The sequence below is a fragment of the Colobus angolensis genome, unplaced genomic scaffold (assembly GCF_000951035.1).
Source record: "Colobus angolensis palliatus isolate OR3802 unplaced genomic scaffold, Cang.pa_1.0 Scaffold51, whole genome shotgun sequence".
NCBI lineage: Eukaryota > Metazoa > Chordata > Mammalia > Primates > Cercopithecidae > Colobus > Colobus angolensis.
The window spans coordinates 9,193,549-9,215,759 of NW_012118599.1; the positions used below are offsets into that span (position 1 = coordinate 9,193,549).

General features: G+C 38.9%; 1 protein-coding gene across 1 annotated transcript in view; it reads right to left on the reverse strand.

The window, feature by feature from the left end:
* OPN5 (opsin 5) overlaps positions 1-22,211 on the reverse strand; it is a 45,188-nt gene that overhangs the window by 6,565 nt on the left and 16,412 nt on the right. The window contains exons 5-6 of the mRNA XM_011960271.1: positions 11,956-12,197; positions 8,330-8,387 (exon numbers count right to left, since the gene is read on the reverse strand). Of these exons, the coding sequence (XP_011815661.1) occupies positions 8,330-8,387; positions 11,956-12,197 (300 nt within the window). The remainder of the gene's footprint in view (positions 1-8,329; positions 8,388-11,955; positions 12,198-22,211) is intronic.

A 22,211-nucleotide genomic window follows, 5' to 3' on the forward strand; every position in this document is an offset into this window, starting at 1 on the left:
TTCTGTCACAACTATTCAGTTATTGTAGCACAAAAGTAGCCGTGCATAATACGTAAATGAATGAGTATGGTTGTGTTCCATTAAAACTTTATTTACAAAAACAGGCAGTGGGCCAGATTTGGTCACAGGACTGTAGTATGCTGACTCTTACAAAAAACCAATGCTTGGCATATGTTAAACTTAATATTGTAGCTTTTATTATTTTGCTTGAAGGAATTTGCTTCCCAGAAAATAACTCGTTTCAAACTTTAATCATGTTATCACTATAATGAGAACACATTTTACCTATTTGTATTGATTAGAATCAATACAGAATGAGCTGACATCTAAGACTCACTACCTCAGAAGATTTCCTCCCACTCCTCACTTATGTTTGCATTAGAAATAAAACCAGCAGGGTATTTTCTGGAATAATATCGCTTCCCCTATAATTTCAACCATGCTGAAGCACAGAATTTAATTTGAAAAACCTATAAGACACTATAATGGGAAACATGCCAGCAACAGCAGCAGCCTGACTAATGCAAATGGTTTCGTTCATTTGAAAATCATTTATATTGAATGATGAACTGTTAATTAATAATTGTATTAAATTAAATTAAATTAAATTCTGGTAACACTGAATGAAACCGAGGCACTAAACTACTGAATGTGGAATAAATTACTCCTTTTCTCCTCTCCGGTATCACATTTCTACTTACACCATAATGTATATATATATTTCTACTTACACTGTAATATATATATATAATATTCCTAATTTTCAGAATTACTTATAGATTTCTGACCAGCAAGTCATGGCATTGATGCCACTACCCAGGAAATTTAGGGTGTCCTGGGGTGAGTACAACAGTCACATATTCTTGTTGTGATTCTTATTGTGCTGCTAAATTACAAGTACAGTTACTTAACCACTTCTGATATTTGCTCCAGGAGCTAAAAATATTTTAAAAAAACAAAAAAACAAATTTAAAGAAGCCACACCTGCCTCCTTTTTTGTACCAACTTTTGCAAGTATTTTTTTTTTTTTGGCAGGGTTTGTCTAGAAGAAGTTGTTGCTCTCCTCTGCCCACACAGGCCTCAGCTTATTAGATCTTCTAAATGCCTGTCTTCGTTTGCAGGGCTTGGACCAGCAGCAGCTGCTGCAACCCAGAATGAGACAGGAAATTCTCTTGCTTATTAACGGTCTCAGACACTCACATTGCCTCCACTCTCCCTCTCCTTTCCACCATATTTGCTCAGCCTCAATACACTCCAGTTGCTCTAACCCTTGTCATGAACACCTTTGAGCCAGTCATTTCTTACAGTGAAGTCTACATAATAATCCCAGCTCCCAGCTGACCTGACTGCTGATTTTCCATGCCTGCCCAGGTACCTCATCTAACAATACCGAAAATAGCTCAAAGGAGGTGGATAGGGTCATCTCTCACCTTGGAACACTTTCCCATGCTTTGGAGAGACATCATCTTTGTGGAGTGTGTGGTTTCATGGCCATCCTGAGCTAAGAGCCTCATCTGTGCCCCACACACAGGCTCAACTGCAGATTGAGATTATCCTCTGGATGAATGCCCTGCCAAATCCCCACTGGCAGTGAGTTTCTACAAAACGCTAGCTTGGAAGTGTTTGTACAATGTTCAGGCTCAGTCCTATATTTAGAGAAGAGTGCCTGATTCTCCACTCTCTGGAAATGTCGTGAGTAACTTGCTGCTTCAATGCTATTATTCTTCTTCACTTCCAATCATTTAAGTCATTTTATCAGCCTGGTCTCACACATGGCTTTGCTTCTACATGGATGGAATGTCAGAATGTGTAGATTCAGATCTATTCTGAGCAGTTTGAATAAATCCCACATGCTTGCTGACAAATTTGGCTCATTTTTCAAATGTATTAGGTGCTTTTTCCCCCTCTAACTAGATTTAATTCTTTGGATGTATATACATGTGGATCGGGTGGCTATTGGAAGTGAATGCCACTTTCAAAGTAGAAAATACTTAGATAAGTGTAACTCTTGGTATTAAGGAAAATATCCTTCTTTCTGAACAAATTAGCTCTAAGTAGTCAATCCTAATATAGCTGTATGCGAAGAAATGCTGACTCACCCAAGAGCTTCATTTTCCCCTTCCCTGGTTTCTTGAAGAGGTTAATGGGCCTTTGTCCCTAGTGTTCCACTGGAGGCTGTCATCTCAGAATTCTCCCCGCAAGACAGCTGATGCCATAATCTCCCTTTGTCCTGAGGGTGAAACACACCTTAGAGAGTGTCCTGCTCACAAATCCCCAGTATCCAGGGATACTTTCAAGACTCCAAGTCCTTGCTCTTATACAGCTGCCCATTGATTATGGTACTATTTCTCAGGACATCTCTGATTGTGACCACATCCAGTGGAAAAAAGACTTAAAAACACATTAGTCTTAACAGAATCATTGACTTAATCAAATTCAATGGGCTGGAAATACACCTTGTTAAATTACAGATTCTGATTCAGTAGTGGGTCAGGCATGGGGCTGAAGTTCTTTTTTTCTAATGAGCTCTCAGGAGATACCCAAGCTCTGGGTCTGCAGACTACATTTTGGGTAACAAGGATTTAAACCACTCTATATACAACAACATCATACACAGATATTAATGAGTTTAAACCCTAGATAGGCCTTCAAAATGGAATCTTCTCTGCTTTAAATACACTTTTATGTATTTAAAGTCAGAATTAGAGGTCTTGATAATTGAGAATTTCTGTAACTGGCATGAAGCTCAATGAGAATTTCTGTTTCTGCCTACATTCCAGAAAAAATCTATGGTAAGGAGTTGTGTTCCCATCTCAGCAAGCTGTCTAAAGGAAGGCTGAATATCTCGACCCTTTCGTGAAAGCTAAATAGGCAAGGTGCTCTGACCCCCTTCTCCATTGCCAGTATGTCTCCATGATGACTCCCACTGGAGTGGAGTAAATCTCTATTCTCCTTGGTCTCATGCACTACCTGGCACCTCCAATCGTGGCTCAGAAGGGCAAATATCTCTCAAAGCATCAGTTCTTAACACTACAAGTTTCCTGTGGCAGAGCTACCAGTTGCTATTTCCACAGAATCTTGGTGTGTTTCTCACTTTCTCAAACAGATTGAACATCTCCCAGATCTATGGTGACCAGACATATTAAGAAATGTCCTCCTACCACCTCAAGAACAAGATTCTCTCTTATCACTACAAAACCCACTTGGAATAATTACCTATTTCCTCTAATAGTGATGATAACAATAGTTTCCTTTTATTTTATATTTTCAATGGTCCAGAACTGTCCTGAGAATCTTACAGATAATACATGAATCACAACAAATCCTAATGAGATGAGACTGTCCCTATTCCACAATGAGGACAACCAAGGACACTGAGAGATCAAGTAATTTGCCTACACAGCTGGTAAATGACAGCACCTGAGTTTGAGATCAAGTCTGCTAATTCTGAAACTGTACTCTGAACTTCTATGCTGTGCCTCCAATGCTCTAGGTACTGTTTAGAAGACAACGTTGTAATCCACACTGCCCCAAATCACCTGGCCAGCTCCATTTTGCTGTATCCTGAAGAAGAAAACTGACTCAAGAAATTTTCCTTTGCTCGAACCAAACATTCAAGCACCCAGAGATAACAGTAGAACATTGGTCTGGCAATGATTGAATTCTGCTCTAGAAGACCTTGCAAAAGCCCCATATTTCTCTCCTCATCAGGGGAACAGAGACATATGCAAATCAATTCCCAGGACCTCTCCCGATATTTTGCAGTTTCTGTCATCAAAGTAAACCTATAGGTCTTCATCTAAAAACTGCCACACTTAAAGGTATTTACAATATATAGAAAGGTCAAAACTTTGCCAAAAACCCTCAAATCCCTAAGGAACTAAAAACACATTGTCCCCTTCTTTTGTATCTTCCAAACATTCAGGACAGTGTATACTGCAGGTGCTTAAAAGTGCCTGAATGCAAAGCTGAATGACTGAATGCAGTATTTGCCTATGTAGATTTGGCCAATGTTAAAACCAAACTAAAACAAAACTAACAACTACCATATATACCTGAAAGAATTTTTTCTCTCACATATGTTTTAAGTAATAGTTGTCTGTCTATTCCAGACCTCATGGTGCATGTGAGGGTATATTTGTCAGGCTAAGGAAAGAAGGTTCAAAGGAATTGAGAAAAGCAGTTTAAATTATAATGGTTTGATTCAAATTTCTTAAAGTATTTTTAGAATATATCCCACCTAGTCCCATAACCTGATGAACAAATATGTTGAAGGTTAAATCATTTAAAAATCATTGAGGGTCACAGTGGTGACCAGGGATTTTACAATACGGCATCCACCAATAGCATGAGGCTTTGAGCAAAGTCTGTACTGACTGAGGGCATGCCCTTAAATGTGTTTTCTTAGCAAATCCCCTGTAGGGTCTTACATTTATTGCCTTTTGCCCCATTATAACAGAATGGTCAACCCTTTGACCTCCTGGACAATGAGGTCTGGCTCCCTCTCCACAAAATTAGTTATTGAATCAAAGACTGATGCTATCTCTGCTTTTTTTTCTTTAATGACATATATTTTCATTCTATATATAATGTTCTCTGATGTTTTGGCAGCCTTCAAGACATTTCATTATGCCGGCATCATTGATCCCTGCAGCAGCCTACTCATCAACTAGCTCTGACTCTTCCTCTTTCCCCCTCCTTTCCTTTGTCTTTTCTCCCTCATTTGCACTAACTTAATGGAGAAGCATTTCTATTCGTAGACTTGTGGCTCATGTTGCTAAAGGTCATTAAAGGCAGTGGTGAGAAATTAAATGAGACAGATTTCGGTAGTTACCATTTGAGTTCTAACTAAGCATAATGCTTGATTCTTGAGACAATTGTATTTCTAAAAGTCAAAAACTTGGATTTTACTGTGAAATATATTCTTATTGTTTCATTCTACTTGGAGAAACTTAAAATATATTTATATTTTATTACGATTCTTGAAATCCAACTTTTCAAGTTAGTAGGGCATTTCTACTCTCAATTTCCATTTTACAAATTTATTTGCTCATTTATTTGTTAATAAGATAGGCCATGTTTAAATGAAAGTCCAGGGATCCAGGATTTTACATTCTTGATTTAATATTCTAGCCCATGTTTCCATATCTCCCCCAAGTCATTACTTGTTTGATTTCAACCATTAACTTTCCAAGTGTCCTTTATGCATCAGGCACTGGACCAGTTATGAAAACCCAAAGGAGAACAGGCATAGCTACAAGCTCAAGGATTTTGCAGTCTTTCTCATAATGCTCCCAGACACAAAATGCAATGTATCTTTTTTTAAGCTAAAATTGAATTTGCAGATGTGTTTGAGGACTGTACAGAGCTTTCTCCAATCATTGGAAGCCACTGGGGAAGTAAAACCCACTCAGGAAATTATCCACTGATAGTCTGGTGTACATGAGCCAAACTTCAAAGACTCCTTGCTTTTTCTTCCTCCATTCTACCCAAAGAACCACATCTCTATCAATTCTGGTGCCTCCCAGCTCTCAGAGTATTACCCAAAACAATGTAGTACCAAAGCATGGAGCACTTAAATCATATTTTTCAAATTGATAGCAGAAATTAACTCTAGGATCTCCTCCAAAGCTCCAACAATTTAAACTTTTTTTTTCCTTTTCACTATGCCAATTTTTCTTATACATGCATTTATAAAGCCATGTTAAAGACCATATGCTAGTTAAACAGTTAAAGTACCTGTCTTCAGGAACATTGGTACAATGTTAATGTTAAATTCCACCTTCTAGACAAATCTACACCAACCTGAGTGTTCTTTTCTCCTTTTCTTATCTCTACCACCATCCATCATCCACTTCCACAATCATCCCCCCACACAAAAGAAGAAGAAGGAAAACAATCTCCTTCACTTCACTTTCTTCAGGTCATTTAAAACCAGCAATTTCTCTTTTAGCATCCTTGTCCTACCTGCTTCACTCTGCAACTCTATAATCTATAATTATATCGTTATAATGATATAATGATATAATCTAGATATCATTCAGTATGACTTTAGATTATTTTTAACTACCTATTTTGAATATCTTTACCTATGTTGCAAATGCTCTACGTTTAACATATTTCTAAATATAATTCACTCTCTCCCCCATCCTACTCGCTCTCCTGTATTTTCCCCCTCTGTAAACACCATTATCTACATTATTTCCTAAACAGATGGACCCAAGTTATCCTCAACTCTTATTCATCCATGTAATCAATTACCACTTTTTTGTCACTTTTTAAAATATTTTAAACCTAAATTTTCATCTTCATTTTTATTGCCATTTTTTAATTCAGGTTCTCATAAGTTGCAATTTTTTTTTTTTGTAAAGCCTCTTAAGTGGTCTTCTGACCTCTACTCTTGATTCCCCACTCTCATGCAGACAATCCACCTTCCACACTGCCACCAGACTGGTCTTTCTTCCCCAGCCTAAAATCACGAATGGTCTCCCTATCACCATCATGATAAAATCCATATAACAGCATAAACAACAAGGCCTTTGGAGTCTGATTTGGCTCCTGCCAGTCTGCCACTCCCAGCTCCACTTCTGACCACCACCACTCACCTTAATAATAATAAGAGCAGTTGTTAGTACACAGGGATGCTTCTCTGTCACCGGCATAGTGCTAAGTGACTTATATGGATACTATTTCATAAGTCTCACAATGACCCTGTGATACTATTGTTATTATCCTCATCTTTCAAACTTGCCAAAGGGCACAGAGGAGGAGTGCAAACCTGACTGTGCTTTACAGCTGTATCCACCTCCATCTGAAGTGCCACACACTCTCACACCTCTATAATTTACACATTTGTCGAAAAGTTCCTTGCCTTTCTAGTCTAACAACAATTCTGCCTCTTCTTTTCTCCAGACTTTGATATGCAGTCATAAGCCCCAAGCAGAGTTGTTGCTTTTTGTTGTTGTTGTTGTTGCTGCTATTGTTGTTGTTGTTGTTGTTGTTTTGATCATAGAGCATGTTTTTCCAACATCTATTTGGCATGTATCTTAAACCAATGACACCTATCAAGTCATTCCTCATCCCACACCCCTGACTGACAAAGAACAAAGACAAGTACTGAGGTTGAGCCTTGGAGGAGGGTATGATTCTCTACAAACCTTCAAGTGGAAGGAGTGGAGAGGTTATCAGAGGCGTGAGAGGGGCCACCCTCTTCCCCTTTTCACTGTTCTTGCTGGCAGCTACCAGAAAGGCAGAATCACAATTGATGAGCAAGGCTTAAGTTCATAGCAGAAGGGGAGGTGGGTGGAATAGAGAAGCATAGAGAACACCTGTCTAGTCATTTAATTAAAAGAACTGCAATGTAGATGGCCCTGTTTATCAGATTAAGTGAAAAGATAATAGACAATGAGTAGAAAACCTATTTGGACACACTATCTACATGCCTTCTCCTTTCAGTAGCTTTTAAAGGGCAGGAATCTGTCTTTGAAATCACTCCATCTCATTCATATCTACATCTCTTTACCTATCTGCCTCAAAAGGTGTTTGTTTAAAAAAAGAATGAACTAAAGAAATAACAAGCTAACAAAGAACCAAGAGAAGAAATAACACTTCCAAGTAGCTATCTTCACTAAATTCACTACTTAAGCAATTACAACTCATAATGCCCTGTTACATCCATGATTTTAGTAAGTAGAACTTAATGAGTAAATCCATGTGGCTAAAATTATCATCAGTGGAAATTACTGTTGTCTTTAAATTTGGAGATACAGGAGAGTTTTCCATTAGTGATTTAAGGTAAAACTGATTTCCCCAGAGGACTCCTTTGTGGAATGACTGCCATCAGAGTGCGAACCTCTCCGGGCATGAAAAATGGCTGTGAGAACCAAAGTACCTACCAAAGCGCCATGGCCCAACATACATGATCGTCCACCTAAATGAGCCCCAGAAACTGCCTCCCTAACCCGACATTAAGAAATAATAATGACAATGATATAATAAAATTAAATAACCCCCTAATAAATAAAATTTCTCAACATTTTTCTCACTATCTCACACTCAATTCTGTTTGGCATGACAACAGGTTTTAAAGTACATGAAAAGAAAGTTCCAGGGATGCTCATCCTGATAGTATTCCTTAAATTAGTATCCTGTAATCTAGTTTCCATTTAGCCATTGGAATTTCCCAGCAACCCCTGGCTTGAGGAAAACTATACAAAATATAAAAATATAATATAAAGACAAAAGTGTGACCACAATCAAACGTTTACAGCAGTGAAGAGGCAAATAAGTGAATAATGTGTCCATACTGATGCTGTATCCATCTTCATACCTCTTCATGAATCTCCAGCACAGCAGAAGACTTCCTGACTGTGGTTACGGTGTGCAGCCTAGATATAGGAGAAGAAAAACACAATTTAATATATACATATATACACACACAAATACATATACATATACATACCTATGTATATGTCAAACTTGACTACCATGAGGATTACATACAGAAATCTTGAATTAGCAACAGATAGAAAATAATAATTCAATTTGGAATATTCAAAGTCAAGGAATTATTTGGGCAGAGTTTTCCAAAAACAAGCCACTCATTTACAGCACATTTCCTGTGCCATCATGAGTTTCCTGTTTTCTAGAACAAAATTAATTGTACACCTACCTGCACTCAACTAGGCCTTGTGATTCACCTACTGAAGGAATATTCTTTAAGAAGACAGCATTGCAAGCCAAGGTGGTCAGGGGAGGTTTGATTATGATAGCAATGCCTGAGTTTGTGGCTTTGTTCTCCCTTGTTATCTTCACTCAATACCAGGAATGCAAATGACTCCATCCTTCACTGCACACCCCCAATCAAATGTTTGAACCCCCAGTGCCTTTTGAACATTTCTTCTCCATCTGAGATAGGCCTAGCATCAGTAGCCTCTTTCCCCTGTCACTGACCATAGGTGGCCTCACTTGTCTCCGTGTAGGCAAAGGCCTATGACTCCATGAGCTGTACTGCCAGTGTCTTCCTTTCTCAGCCTCTGGTTCGTTAGCTTTCAACAATGTACAAGATAATCATCTGGGAGAGGTAAACAATTAAATAACGGAAGCTCAGGACTGATCCAGACAAAGCCAAATCTCGGCAGATGGGGCCCAGGCAGCAGTCATTTTTCAAAGTTCCCCAGGTGTCTCCATTACACAGCCAGGGTGGAGAAGGGCTGTTTACAAAATATGGGAGACTACATCTGGATAAAAGAATAACATTCCAGAAAGAGTTCTTGGCCACATTGTTTCCTTTGGTTCACCAACTTCTACCAAAATCTCAGGGGATTCAATTCAGGAGGAAAAAATGAGTTTAACTTGTAATAGACTGTTGAAATTACCCAAAATTTATTTCCACAATCCCATATTCAATACATTAGCTTTATTATTTGATTTCAAAATATTTCCCAAGAGGGTGTCCCCTTATAAGCAAAAACATTTCAGGGCTCAGGAAAGAAAAGAACAAGGATATTGATTAATCCAGTTTAATTCACTTGTTTTGGTTTGTACAATCATTCTAAACTAGCTTCACGTCACTTAACCTTGCTCTGCAGAACCGCACATTACTCACTTGCATAGCTTCTTCTTTTTTTTTTTTTTGAGACTGAATCTCGCTCTGTCGCCCAGGCTGGAGTGCAGTGGCCGGATCTCAGCTCACTGCAAGCTCCGCCTCCCGGGTTTACGCCATTCTCCTGCCTCAGCCTCCCGAGTAGCTGGGACTACAGGCGCCCACCACCTCACCCGGCTAGTTTTTTGTATTTTTTAGTAGAGACGGGGTTTCACCGGGTTAGCCAGGATGGTCTCGATCTCCTGACCTCGTGATCCGCCCATCTCGGCCTCCCAAAGTGCTGGGATTACAGGCTTGAGCCACCGCGCCCGGCCTTGCATAGCTTCTTACTAACAACAAAGAGAAACGCGGTTTCTTTTTGGCTTCTTTGTAAAGATATAAAGAAACCTCTGGAGGCTACCATCCACCCTTCTGCTCTTCTCTGAAGCTGCCCCTTCTAAAATCTGCGACTCAATATCTCTTCAGCATTCCTTCCACAAAGAGGCTTCAACCTCTAGCACCTAAGGGCTCTTCACTGCTTCGACTCTACCGCCTGCTTTTTCCCCTGAAAGCTGACCCTCTAGAGAAAAGAAATAGCCCTGTCCTTCTCCAGCAGAGTAATTGATGTATTTCGTATAAATGGCTAATAGGAACCAGTGAACCGAGCTGTCTCTTGCCTGACTGATTTTCCCAAAGGTCTGTGGCCCTAAGTCGCTTTCTCCAACATAAATTTCCCTCTTCCCAATGTTGAGTATTGAATATGTATGGGTTGCTCACGGTTGTGAGTGAATGTACAGAACACAGAGGCAGTCTGAGGCAAAATCATGAGGTACGTGAAATTTGCTTGCAGTCATGCCTGTCAAACTCCCATCTCCTTCAGATGAAGAAGTATGCCATTACTTTCTCCCACAACTGCTCTATTAAAATTATTCTCTCTATCTGCATTGGTAACAAAATATCAATAGCTGATGAGGACATAGTGTTATTACTTCAGAAAGAGATGCGTTTTAGCACTTGGTTTTAACTGTTCAATTCAACAGCAAAGGCAGCAACCACCAAAAAATATGAAAGCACTACTAACAATTATCCCTTAGATATTTTCACACATCAGTTTTACTTAATTCTTACAACTTCCGGAGATGGGTATTATTACTGTTTATTCCAATTCTGGCTCTATGTTGTCAATTTGTTCAAAGATATAGAGCTATTATAAACATATTGTAAACAGTCGAACATTAAACACTGGTGTTCTGTCTTCAAATTGTGTTTCTCTTCCCCTGTACCACAGCAATAATGATAATGCTACCTTTTATTTGTGTCTTTTTGTCATCTTTTCGTTTGATCCGTTGTGAGGAACCTAAAGTCCAAAATATATGTCACTTGCTCAGGCACAATGAAAGAACAAGACAAAACCCACATCTTCTCATAGCTAGTTCTACTTTTTTTCCACTGTCCCTTACTTACTCAAGGGAAGAAGTATTGAAAAATATCTAAAAATCAAGTAAACAAGAACAAAAAGCACTGAAACTAGGGGCCCTATCAACACCCCTCACCTCAGACCATGAATTCAGGTGCCTGTTCCACTTTTTACTGCTAATACTGGCCCTGAGTGGACACAGAAGACCACCAATAACCCCAAGTCTGTACTCACCCTGAGCCTTCTGGGCCTTTAGGAAAAATGGTGCTGGATTCCCAAACTCTTTTCATTGTGTAGCACAAACAGTATCAACCAAGGGGCATACATTTTGAAATCCAGTAGACTTGAATTTGAATTCCTCCTCTGCTACTTTCTGGCTGTTTAAACATGGGCAGCTTACTTAACTTTAACCTTACTTGAACCTCAATTTCTTCTTCTGACAAAGAAAGAGAATAACCCAAGGCTCTTGTGAAAATAAAATAAAAGAAACCTGGCACACAGCAGAAATGTCATCTCCCTTCTCCCCTTCCTTCCTCTGCCTGCCCAACTTTGATGCCCTTAGTGGTAGTGATGTGCCAAACAAGAGAATCATTCTATTGTGAGATCAAAGCCATGTGAAATAGTACTCTTGGAATAAAATGGTTTTGGTCCCAGATAGGCAACTGACGAGCCATGGATAAACAGTGGCTGTTGCTCAGATGGACACATCTCTGTATCTTAGTTGCTCCAGAATCAAAAACAGAATCACTTCTCACTATCTATCCATGTCATACAACCTCTACATAGCTGATTACTTGATTTCAGGAACTTTGATAAACAGAAAATAAAGTCCTTCCTACACTGCTCCTAGGAGATGAGCTTTAACCCTGAGAAGACAGCACATCTGAGGAGCTTGAACCCTGCTGGATTTTGAAACAAAGAGAGTGTAATTCATTTCCAGCTTGTGAAGTTTTACCTGAAGCCTTCCAGAGACTTCTTCTTGGTTGCTTTCAAACCACCAGTTTGGCAACAGGCAAATTTGTAATCAATAACTTGGTAGATGATGGGATTGTACATCGCTGCAGATTTTGCAAGTAGGGTTGGCACCACAGAGAGCTGTATGGGAATGGAGTCTGGCCTTCCAAAAGCTGACCACACAGACACCACTGCATAAGGAATCCAGGCAATCAGGAATCCAGCACAAATCAACATTGCTACCTGATGAGAGAAAGCAACAGAGAAAAGAATCAAGACAGCTGGTAAAGGACATGAGTCTGAAACGATGGGTATGGAGAAGGATCAGGTCACCTCTCACACCCAAGAAAGTCTGTCATTGTTTTCATTTACTTTGTCCCTATCAATCATTTCATATGGACTTCTGCAAAGTTCAGCCAAAAGAAGTGATTACAATTTTTTATTCCATTTACCACATCCTATCTAGTTTTCCCTCTAGAATTTGAATGTACCCAAGGACCCAAAATATAACCCTCAAATAGCTGTCAGATTATGCCTCCATGTGGCAGGAAATCATATTTCTGGACTTCTCAACCCACAGTCACTTAAAAGCTCGATGGAAAATATATTCACCTTGATGAAATTTTAAATCATCATCCATATTCGCCTCAGGAAACAGAAACGCTGCCCTAGTTTGAAATTCTAATTTGCATTTTCAGAAATCTCTATTAAATGTTATTTCTTTTGACTCAAATTTTTCTCAGGTTTGAGGCTCAGATAGTGGAAATTCACTAGGTACATAATGTAAAATAAGTCATTGAGATTCAGCCAAAGTGGCGCAGTTGTATAGAACTTTTCCAGAAAACACTTTTCACTCTCACAAAATTATAATCACCTTTGGGGCCTCTTTATTTTCAGACCAAAGAATAATTAGTGATAGGGTTTAAAACACCCTCACAAGTCTCCCACCACCCGCAATTCAATCCCTTTAATAATGTAGTCCTAATTAGTGCTGTGTAACTACCTGCCTGACCCCTATACATCATCTCACTTCAACAAACTCTTTTCAACAAGTCTTTGTATAAGACACTATGCCTAGTGCTGTGGGGCAATACCAGTAAAACCTAGAGCCTGAGTTGTATCCCTCTAGAGTACAAATAACTACAGTACAAGGCTGAGTATGATTTAAGTGGCAGCTCAGAGGAAGACACATGTATATCCTATTGGGCAAATTGGGGAGTTAGTTTTTTGAGACGAAGTTTCACTCTTGTTGCCCAGGTTGGAGTGCAGTGTTGTGATCTTCGCTCACTGCAACCTCTGCCTGCCAGGTTCAGAAGATTCTCCTGCCTCAGCCTCTCGAGTAGCTGGGATTACAGGTGTGCACCACCATGCCTGGCTAATTTTTGTATTTTTGTAGAGACAGGGTTTCACCATGTTGGCCAGGGTGGTCTCGAATTCCTGACCTTAGGTGATCCACCCACCTCAGCCTCCCAAAGTGCTGGGATTACAGGCACAAGCCATTGCACCCAGCCTATTGAGGAAAGTTTCAAAGAGGACGTGCACCTTGGCAAGTAGAAATAAAGAAATAGTGGTGAAACAAAGTAAAGGCATAGACAGGAATGTGGGAGGTCAGTATAGGAACCAGTGAGCAATTCACTGTGGTATGAGAAAGCAACAAAGGGAAACGAGGCAGGAAAGAAAGATTCAGGGTTTTGTATGGCATTATTGAGCCTGCACTTAATTCTATATTATTTGAGACACTAGCAGGTTTTTGAGCAGGAAATATGATGAGAACTCTGCTTAGGAGGAGTATCCTGTAGAGGAAAATGGCACAGAAAAAAATAGAAGGTAGAAAGATCATTGTTTATTCATTCAATCAACAAGCTTCTACATGCTTTGTGTGAAGGATAAAGCAATAAACAAAGCAGACACATCCCTGCCCATGTAGAATTTCTACTCTTGGCAGGTTTGATTGGGCAAGAGTCTAAAGAAGAAATAAGAAATTAGAGTGTTGAGACTAACAAATGCAATCAAAACTTTGGTTTTTATTTAAAACTTGTGCTATCTCAGGCCCTAATTGAAAAAGCATACACTAACTTCAAAGTATCCTTACACACTGTTATCTACTAGGATATTCCTTCCGTAAAATAAATTTGAAATCCACATTCAAATCAGGCTTCTGCACAGTAGACATCTATTTGTTTGGGGCGGGGGTTGTTCATTTGTTTGTTTACCTTTGTTTCCACCTTCCCAGTGTATCTCTTCTACCTTAGCATCACCAGCACCCCTCAACCTGCTAGGCTGCCTTATGAAGCTGACATTGTGGGCATCACATGACCGAAGTCTGACCAAGCAGAGGACTACACATTCCTGGCTACAATAATAGGAATAGAGAGCAGCACATGACTCAAAAGATCTTGATCAAACCCACCTTGAGGATTTTATAAAGTTCCAGGAAAATTGGACTTTCCTATAATCTCTGAGTAAAGATGTAGCTATGCCAGGTATCACCTCCTTTTACTCCCATCCCCCACTTTAAGAAGCAAAATAACAATTCCCAACATCAGGGTCATGACAAATTCTAGAGAATCAATGATAAGGAGTGAGACATACAATGTTTTATTAGTAATAATTAAAGCAACACCATTTGTGAATGCCTTTTTTGTTTTAGACGGTTGATTGGATGTGTTTTTCCCATAACAAGGTCATATGTGTGCACGTGCATCTCAGTATGCTTTAGTGGTAGGCAGGAAATGCTCCACAGCCTCCCGTCTACTTGGCCTGTGGAACAGCCTGTCTATGGGGTGTGTTTGCCCTGGAAACCCACCTCTGTGGGGTGTATAAGAATGAAACATGGAAAATCTGCCCTAAAGTCTCAGGTTCTAAAGTTCCACCCAAGAATTTCAGAACTCATCTCTGAACATTAACTGCAGCATGCACACACAAAAACCCTTAATAATATCAATTTTGCTCCATTTTGCAAATAGAGAATCTGAATCCCCAGGAAATGAATCAAGTGAGCCCAGATCTCCTGCATGACCTGCAACCTTGTTTTTGGTTCTTGGCCAAACTGTCACCTGTGTTTAACAGTTAACCTGTCAAGTTCCAGTGTACACATGCAGCTCTCCCATTGGACTTGCTTTTCTATCTTTCTACAAAGCTTACCCAGGAGAAATTTTTATTTGGTTATGTCTGTGTGACTTTTGCTTGTAAATGGAATGGATGCCTCAAGGCTCACAGTGAGGGCCTTCTTTTTCTAAATCCCCAAATAAACACTGACTATAGAAATAAAGCTTGCTTTAGCAGATGTCTAGAGACTTAACATAGCTCCATCTTTGCTTCTTTGGTGAGTCATATGATGAGTTCACAATATCCCAAAAGCTGTTTTCTGTGTTGCTGCCAAAGTCATTGACAAAAAATAGATTAGCACTTAGTCCATAATATTTTCTACATTTTACGTGTTTTCTACTTTTAGAAGAGTGTGCAATTGGGGAACAGGAAAGACTTAAAACATTTGCATTATGTTATCCTTCTTAAAAGGACATAGAAGAATTAAATATATTACAGTTTTACAAACACATAGCAAATGAATCACTGTGGTTTTTCTGGGATTAGAATAAATCTAAATACTTTAAATTGAAAGACTTAGAAATTGAGTTTAAAGCAGAAAGAGGGATAAAAGGCTAGATCTAAAAAGTACTACACAATGTTATTTATGTTTCTGAAGTGAATACAAAGTTAATATAAGGGACATTCACTTTCAATAACCTTTTCATTTTAAAATATACACCACAAAATATTAAACATTTAAATATAAAAACTATTTTAAGATATAGGCCACAAAAGTTTTCAAAACTTTCATGTTACACTCCATTTTTGTCAACACTTTCTACTCAGTTTGGAATACATTTAATCTTTTCATCAGTCTGTTTTTGACTTTCCTCAATTCTAAATGTGTCTTAATTTTTATTTTCTAAAATCTCAATTCCAGATATTCTTAAGCCAGTTCTAACACAGGCTCCTGGACCCATCAACTTTTTCTAAGTTGTTTATTTTTTTTAATTACTTCACTTTTATCACTGCCTTTTTGGGTCACTGGAAAAGCAGTAAGACTTCAAATCCTAAATTAGACAATTTTTGTGGGCGGAAATCCACAGGGTACATGTTTAGCTTCTACAAAAGAATTACACATCTGCAACCCAGTTCATTTTAAGTACATCATGCTGTAGAGGACCAAGGGATATAGCCAGTTTCCAGCACCAGTTCAAGCTGGCATTGTGTTACAAAAGCAGTGTTGTCCATAATTGCTCAATTCCAATTAATTAACCAATTAAAGCAATAATAGAATAATGTGGTTGAAAGTAAATTCTCCAAGGCTATGCCTCCGGGTCTAATACATCTGAAGCATTCCAGCAGGTAAGGTTTCTAAGAAGGAGTTTCCCTCCTTTCAATGTGCTGAGGCAGTGTGGAATAGTGGGAAGAGTCATTGGCATGGAGATACTCTGAGTAACTCCGTGATACCAGTCGTGGTTCAGCCCCACTGACCAGTATGAGTGGGGCAGAATCGCTGATTTTCTAGGAACAACTATTTCAGAGGGGGTGCCCAGCTCCTCTCTCCAGGCTCCTTTGCTCAGATGCAAATAAGACTTCAGCTAACATTTGAAGCTGCATACTACCTGGAATAATAAAATAGATGAGAGGAAGATATAGAATTGATGTGAAAGTAAGGTTGAAAAAGAGGGCCAAAGAGATGAAATAAGTTCCCCGTCAATAACAAGATTGAATCGCATTACAGAACCAATTAGACTGGGGATAGCAAAGATATTTCAGTGGCTAGCGTGAGATAATGTTCCCAGGAGAGATCACCTCTATGCATTAGGGAACAGGAAGAATGTGCATCCTGTCTGCTTCAGGAGACAGCGCAATTGACGGGATCATGCGGGTGACAAGATTTTGTTTTTCTAGCTTGGGTCTAGCTAGCAAGTATATGGATTTGATTCCAACCAGTAAGAAAATAATATTAAAAGACAGTAATTCCCGTTATGGGACTACTACCTTCCCTGTATAAGAGCCACCTGTCATTGAATGACTCTACCAGTGACAAGCAGGAAGGGAGGGATCTTGACAACTGTGACCTACCTTGTTTGGTTCCTTCTCAAACACATACAAATAAGAGTGGTGACACTTACTTAGCTTTCACACTACCTTTTAAGAAATTAAGTAATTTGACAGCTTTGAGTGTGTCTAGTTGGAATTTCTTCCTTCTTTCTATTTTATCCACAGAATGATAATGAAGGTCAACCATCCTAAACCTTCCTCCATAAACTTGTAAAGAAAAAATTTCTGACATCTTTGGTGTACCTTCCATCTGTGAATCCTGGTTGTGATCTAAGCAATAAACATGAATTCATACTTCAAAAAAAATCAAGAAAAGAAAAACAAGAATTTCACACTTCCCAGTTGCAATTTTCTCGAATCTTAAAATACCGCTACTCTATAAACAAGCAAAAACTGCAACTGAAAAGAGAGGCGGCAAATTAGGTCATGTCACTCTATGCATCTGTGTTTTGGGGTTTTGGTCCAAAACTGAACACAATATTTCCTGACTAGGCAGTGGCTGGCTTAAAGAACAGAAAATAACTTACAAGTATCTGGTTCAACAAAACAGGAGAGACTTCACTATTGGTTATAGATGGCCCAAAACCCTTGAAGTGGGGATATGCGGCTTGGAGAGGAACAAATACTCAGGTTGGAAGGCCATGTGGTTTTAGTAACAATAGCTATTGCCAAAGACCTTTAAACAATTGAACAAATCTAGTCATTTTCATAGACACATGGAGTTTAGAAGGTAACTGAGATATCATTTCATTCTCTTCCTCTACTTTCTTTCACAGATGAGAAAACTAAGGTCCAGGAAGATTAAATGATTTGCTCTAGGTTAATTCATCAAGATGCTGAGTTGCAAGCAACAGAAATTGACTATGGGTGAGTGAGGCAGAAAATACATTTATTTAAATGATACTGGTTAACATAAAGTAACACTGGGAAACTGCAGTTAATACTGAGATCAAGCAGAGAGAAATGCTACCCAAAGCTGTGACAGAACTGGTTCTGATGCAGATACCACTGCTGCTGTGGCCATGGCCTCAGGAAAGAATTCCCTGCCCCTAGATGCCATATCATTACTTCCTGGTTCACATTGAGGGCTGGTACCCAAGTCCATAGCTGTAGGGGAATTCTGGGAAATGAGTGGCTAGTCTTTTCAGCATCTTTTAAATTAAGAGGCACAATGCTTCTCCTCCCACTCTAAGCAGGGAACAAAACGTTGGAAATTCCTCAGATAGAGAAGTCTTTCAGCCTCTGGCAGGCAAAATAAAAAACACACATTGACTATGTAACACCTCTCAAGGAGCTAGTGGCAAAATTGGGATTGACCCCTAGTTTAAAACTTTTTCATGATTATATTGCTCTAAACTAATCCTTCCTTCCTTCAACAAATATATATTAAGCCCTAACCATGTATGAGTCATTGTATTAGGTCCTGGGGACACAAAGAGAACAAAAAAACATGGCTGTTACCCACTCAGGGCTCATCAAGTAGTGGTAACAAAGGAAAAAAAAAAAGGAAATGAAGGAATAATCCCCAAAATAAGTATGAAATTGTAAATTAATTAAAAATTGTGACATGTCCCAAGAAGACAATGTAAAGGCTGCAATGAAACACTTTAATAGGAGGATCTGAATTCAGTTTTTGGAAATACTTCTCTGGGAAGTGACATTTAAGCTAAGAACAGAGGAATGTAATTAATTAATTGGTTTTGGGTTTTTTTTTAAGCAATATAGTTCAACTTCCCCACGAACTGCCTTAGAGTCCACACAGGGGGTCTTCTGAATCTGATCCTTCAATGATAAATAGCATTTGATGAGCTATAAAAGGGAGGAGTCATTTAAGGGAAATGGAGCTTTAAGAGATTTAGAAGGATTTCACAGTCAATGTAAAAGAGCACAGTGAAGAAAAATGCCCTGTCAAGTATAAAAGAAACAGGCACTCAAGCCAGGGTTCAAGGGACCTCTTAACATTCATCAAGGTAATTAGATTAACTTAGTTTATTCAATTATGTATTTATTCAAGCGATCCTGATTAAACAGTTAGCAGGTGCCAGGCTATAGGGTCCAGTGGCAAACAGGACCCCCAGCACTTTCCTTTGCCTCACTTACTATCTTACAAAAGAGAGCTATAAACATGTGATTCAGCAAAATATGACCAGTGTCACCAAAGATAACGTGCCAAGTGCTCTGATGGCTCATACATAGCAGGTGGACTTTAACCAGCCAGGGATAATCAGGAGGGCTTCCTGGTATAAATAAGGGGCACTAAGAGAAATTCAGGTGCCCAGGGGATCTGTATAATAACTGTAGATCTGTAACATTGTAAATGATGGATGTATGTTAAATGAATTACTATGAAGTACCAACATGTACGGCATAATAATATTTGGAAAAACTAATTCACGCTTCTGGGATTGTCTTCTTGTCATTGTACTGAAACTGTGTTTGCAAAAATTTTATCAGTAAGAAAAATTGTAACAGTGAACTGAGCTGTTCTAACACCCCCATCTTGACTTTCCCTTAATTATTCCTGGGATTGGGGCCAGGCTGACTTTGAGGGACATTTAGGCTCAAGTTTAAATGATAACAGGCCTTTCTCCAAACTCAAGCAGTTTTGAAAAGCTAATGGGAGACTGTCAAACTGGTGGAAATGAGAGGAGACTGAGTTCTGCTAAAGTGCAGACATAAATGATTGTCAGCCATTATTCTGGAGGTTATAAGACATGCAACTTCCCAATTATTCCTGCAAATAACATCACTATTGTAGAACCTATGGCCTTTTGAGATATCTTTTCAGGTTTTTTGCATGTCTGACACTCATAGCTACACCTGGACCCCAAGGCTCCTGTGGCCCCACCTGGGCAGACTCAGCTCAAGAGGACAGCTTTGACCCCCTATAATTTCATCCCCAACCCAACCAGTCAGCACCCATTGCAGAGCAATCCCCACCCCTTCACCCAAACAGCCTTTGAGATACCCCTCACTTACAAGCTTTGGATGAGACTGATTTGGGTACTAACTCCATTTCCCATCTGGTGTGACTGGCCTAATGTCTATTAAATTCTTTATTGCAATGCAGTGGTCTTTCTTTGTGCAGCAGGTAGGAAGAACCCCTCAGGCAGTGACTCTACCTTTCCCCTTATTTAATCAGCAGCAAGAGTGTTCACTGCATTGTGTGAAGATTTTTATAAGCAAAAGTACCCAAAGAAGTAAAACCTTCATTTCTCAGCTTCTGAGTTTTAAAACAGAAATTTGAAACTCACAGGAGAAAAAATAATTGAGAAAAAGGGTTTTGAGTGTAGGAAAAAAAAGTGACTCTAAGTATCCACAATCAGAGGCTTAAAGGACTCAGGACATTAAGATTACTGTGTGAAAAATTTAGAGGATGTACATGGAAATAAGAGCCAGTTTTCCCACTCCCAAATAGGTACAGGGCCTATACCCCAAAGGCAAGTGGGGACATCAGAGGTGTTGGTAACCAACCCTGAGAAGGTGGCCTGAACCTACCCCACTGAGCTGAACACCAAGGGCCGGGATTGGGGCTGGAAGAGCAATAGCCAAGGGTCGGGGATGGGGATGAAAGAACAACAGAATTTTCAGGAATGTGAAAGCAGAAAATATGTGTCTCACTTCCCAGGGTCCCAGCCAAGACCCAAGATGCACCTGAGGGGTTTCAGCGGAAGGGTGGGGAAGTAGCTTACAGTGCTGATGAGCCTAAAGATGCCTTATAGTTGGAACAAGGAAGATGCAAAGTGACCCATGAAAACTGTAACTAAGACCACAAGGAACCCTAAAAATCACAGCAACGTCAGAGTCAATGAATGACAACACCCCGACCACGAGTCCCCTACCCATTAGCAACGACATTGTGAAAACCTTCCTGAAACTTTTAGGTAATCCTGGGAAAAGGAGAGAAATTACTGATTTGACAGAATTTATATTGATTGTCCAATAAGAAATCAGTTTCACAAGGTTAAATGCAGGTATAGAAATGAGATTATGCTGAGTCATCGAAATATAAAGATAATCATATCTATATCTATCTGTGTGTGTGTGTGTGTATATACATCTATCTCACACCTCTGTTTGTAGCCTGTGTATATCTATCTGTGTGTGTGTGTGTGTGTGTGTGTGTGTGTGTGTGTGTGTGTGTGTATATCTATCTCACACCTCTGTTTGTAGCCTGTGAAATTTCAGGCTGCTACAAAAGTCTAGCAAAACCATTGATTTCTAAAATTAATTAGAAGAAAGCTACAAAGCAGAGAAAGGTTTGCAGAGAGAAAGCCAACTTTTAGCTTCACGAGATCAGACCCTCAGAATACTGGCCCCAGTAATAACCCAGCTAGAAATAATTAGAGTACACAGAAAACTAAGTGATTTTGATCTCAGAATCCCGGAAGGTAACCTTTAAGTAATCAGCTTTCAGAACAGGCTGTTCTGAAGATCAGAAGCACCAAGTGAGCAAGCAAATTGACAATCCTGAGCAGTAGCTAAATGAACAAAAAGGTTGCTAAGGCTATGGAAGGGTCCAGTATAAGATGGTTTCTACTCATTTTTTTTACTCAGTAGGAAAAATCAAGGTCAAAATTGAGTAGTAGTTAAAAATAGTTTAAATTTAGTACTGAAGATGTCACAGTAGTTATGTTTGTTTCTCAATATGGGTTAAATTTTGTCTTACATTTTCTGTACAAACATTAATAATTAGAAACATTTTGTGTTTATGTTATTTTAAGATAGGTTTATATAATGTGTACATAAATAAATGAAATATAGACATATTATTAATATATTACATATTATATGATATGTCATGAAGTATATAAATTAAAAGAATATACATATATACACAACAAAATTATACATATGTATTCCTATACTTCATTTAACATTTCTTTGGTTAACCTGGTCTAGAGTGAGCCTAATTATTTGATCTACCCAGTCCAAGTCATGCAGAATAACACAATAAATCAAATTAAATGGCGTACATGCTGAGCTATACCTCATATGTATAATGAGTTCCAAAAACATTGACTCATATGTATAATGAGTTCTAGAAGCACTGACTGGTCTAAACATTGACTAGGTTCATTTTTCAATATGGGTTGAATTTTAGCTTAAATTTTCTGCACAAATATTAATAATTATAGATGTTTTGTATTTAGGTTATTT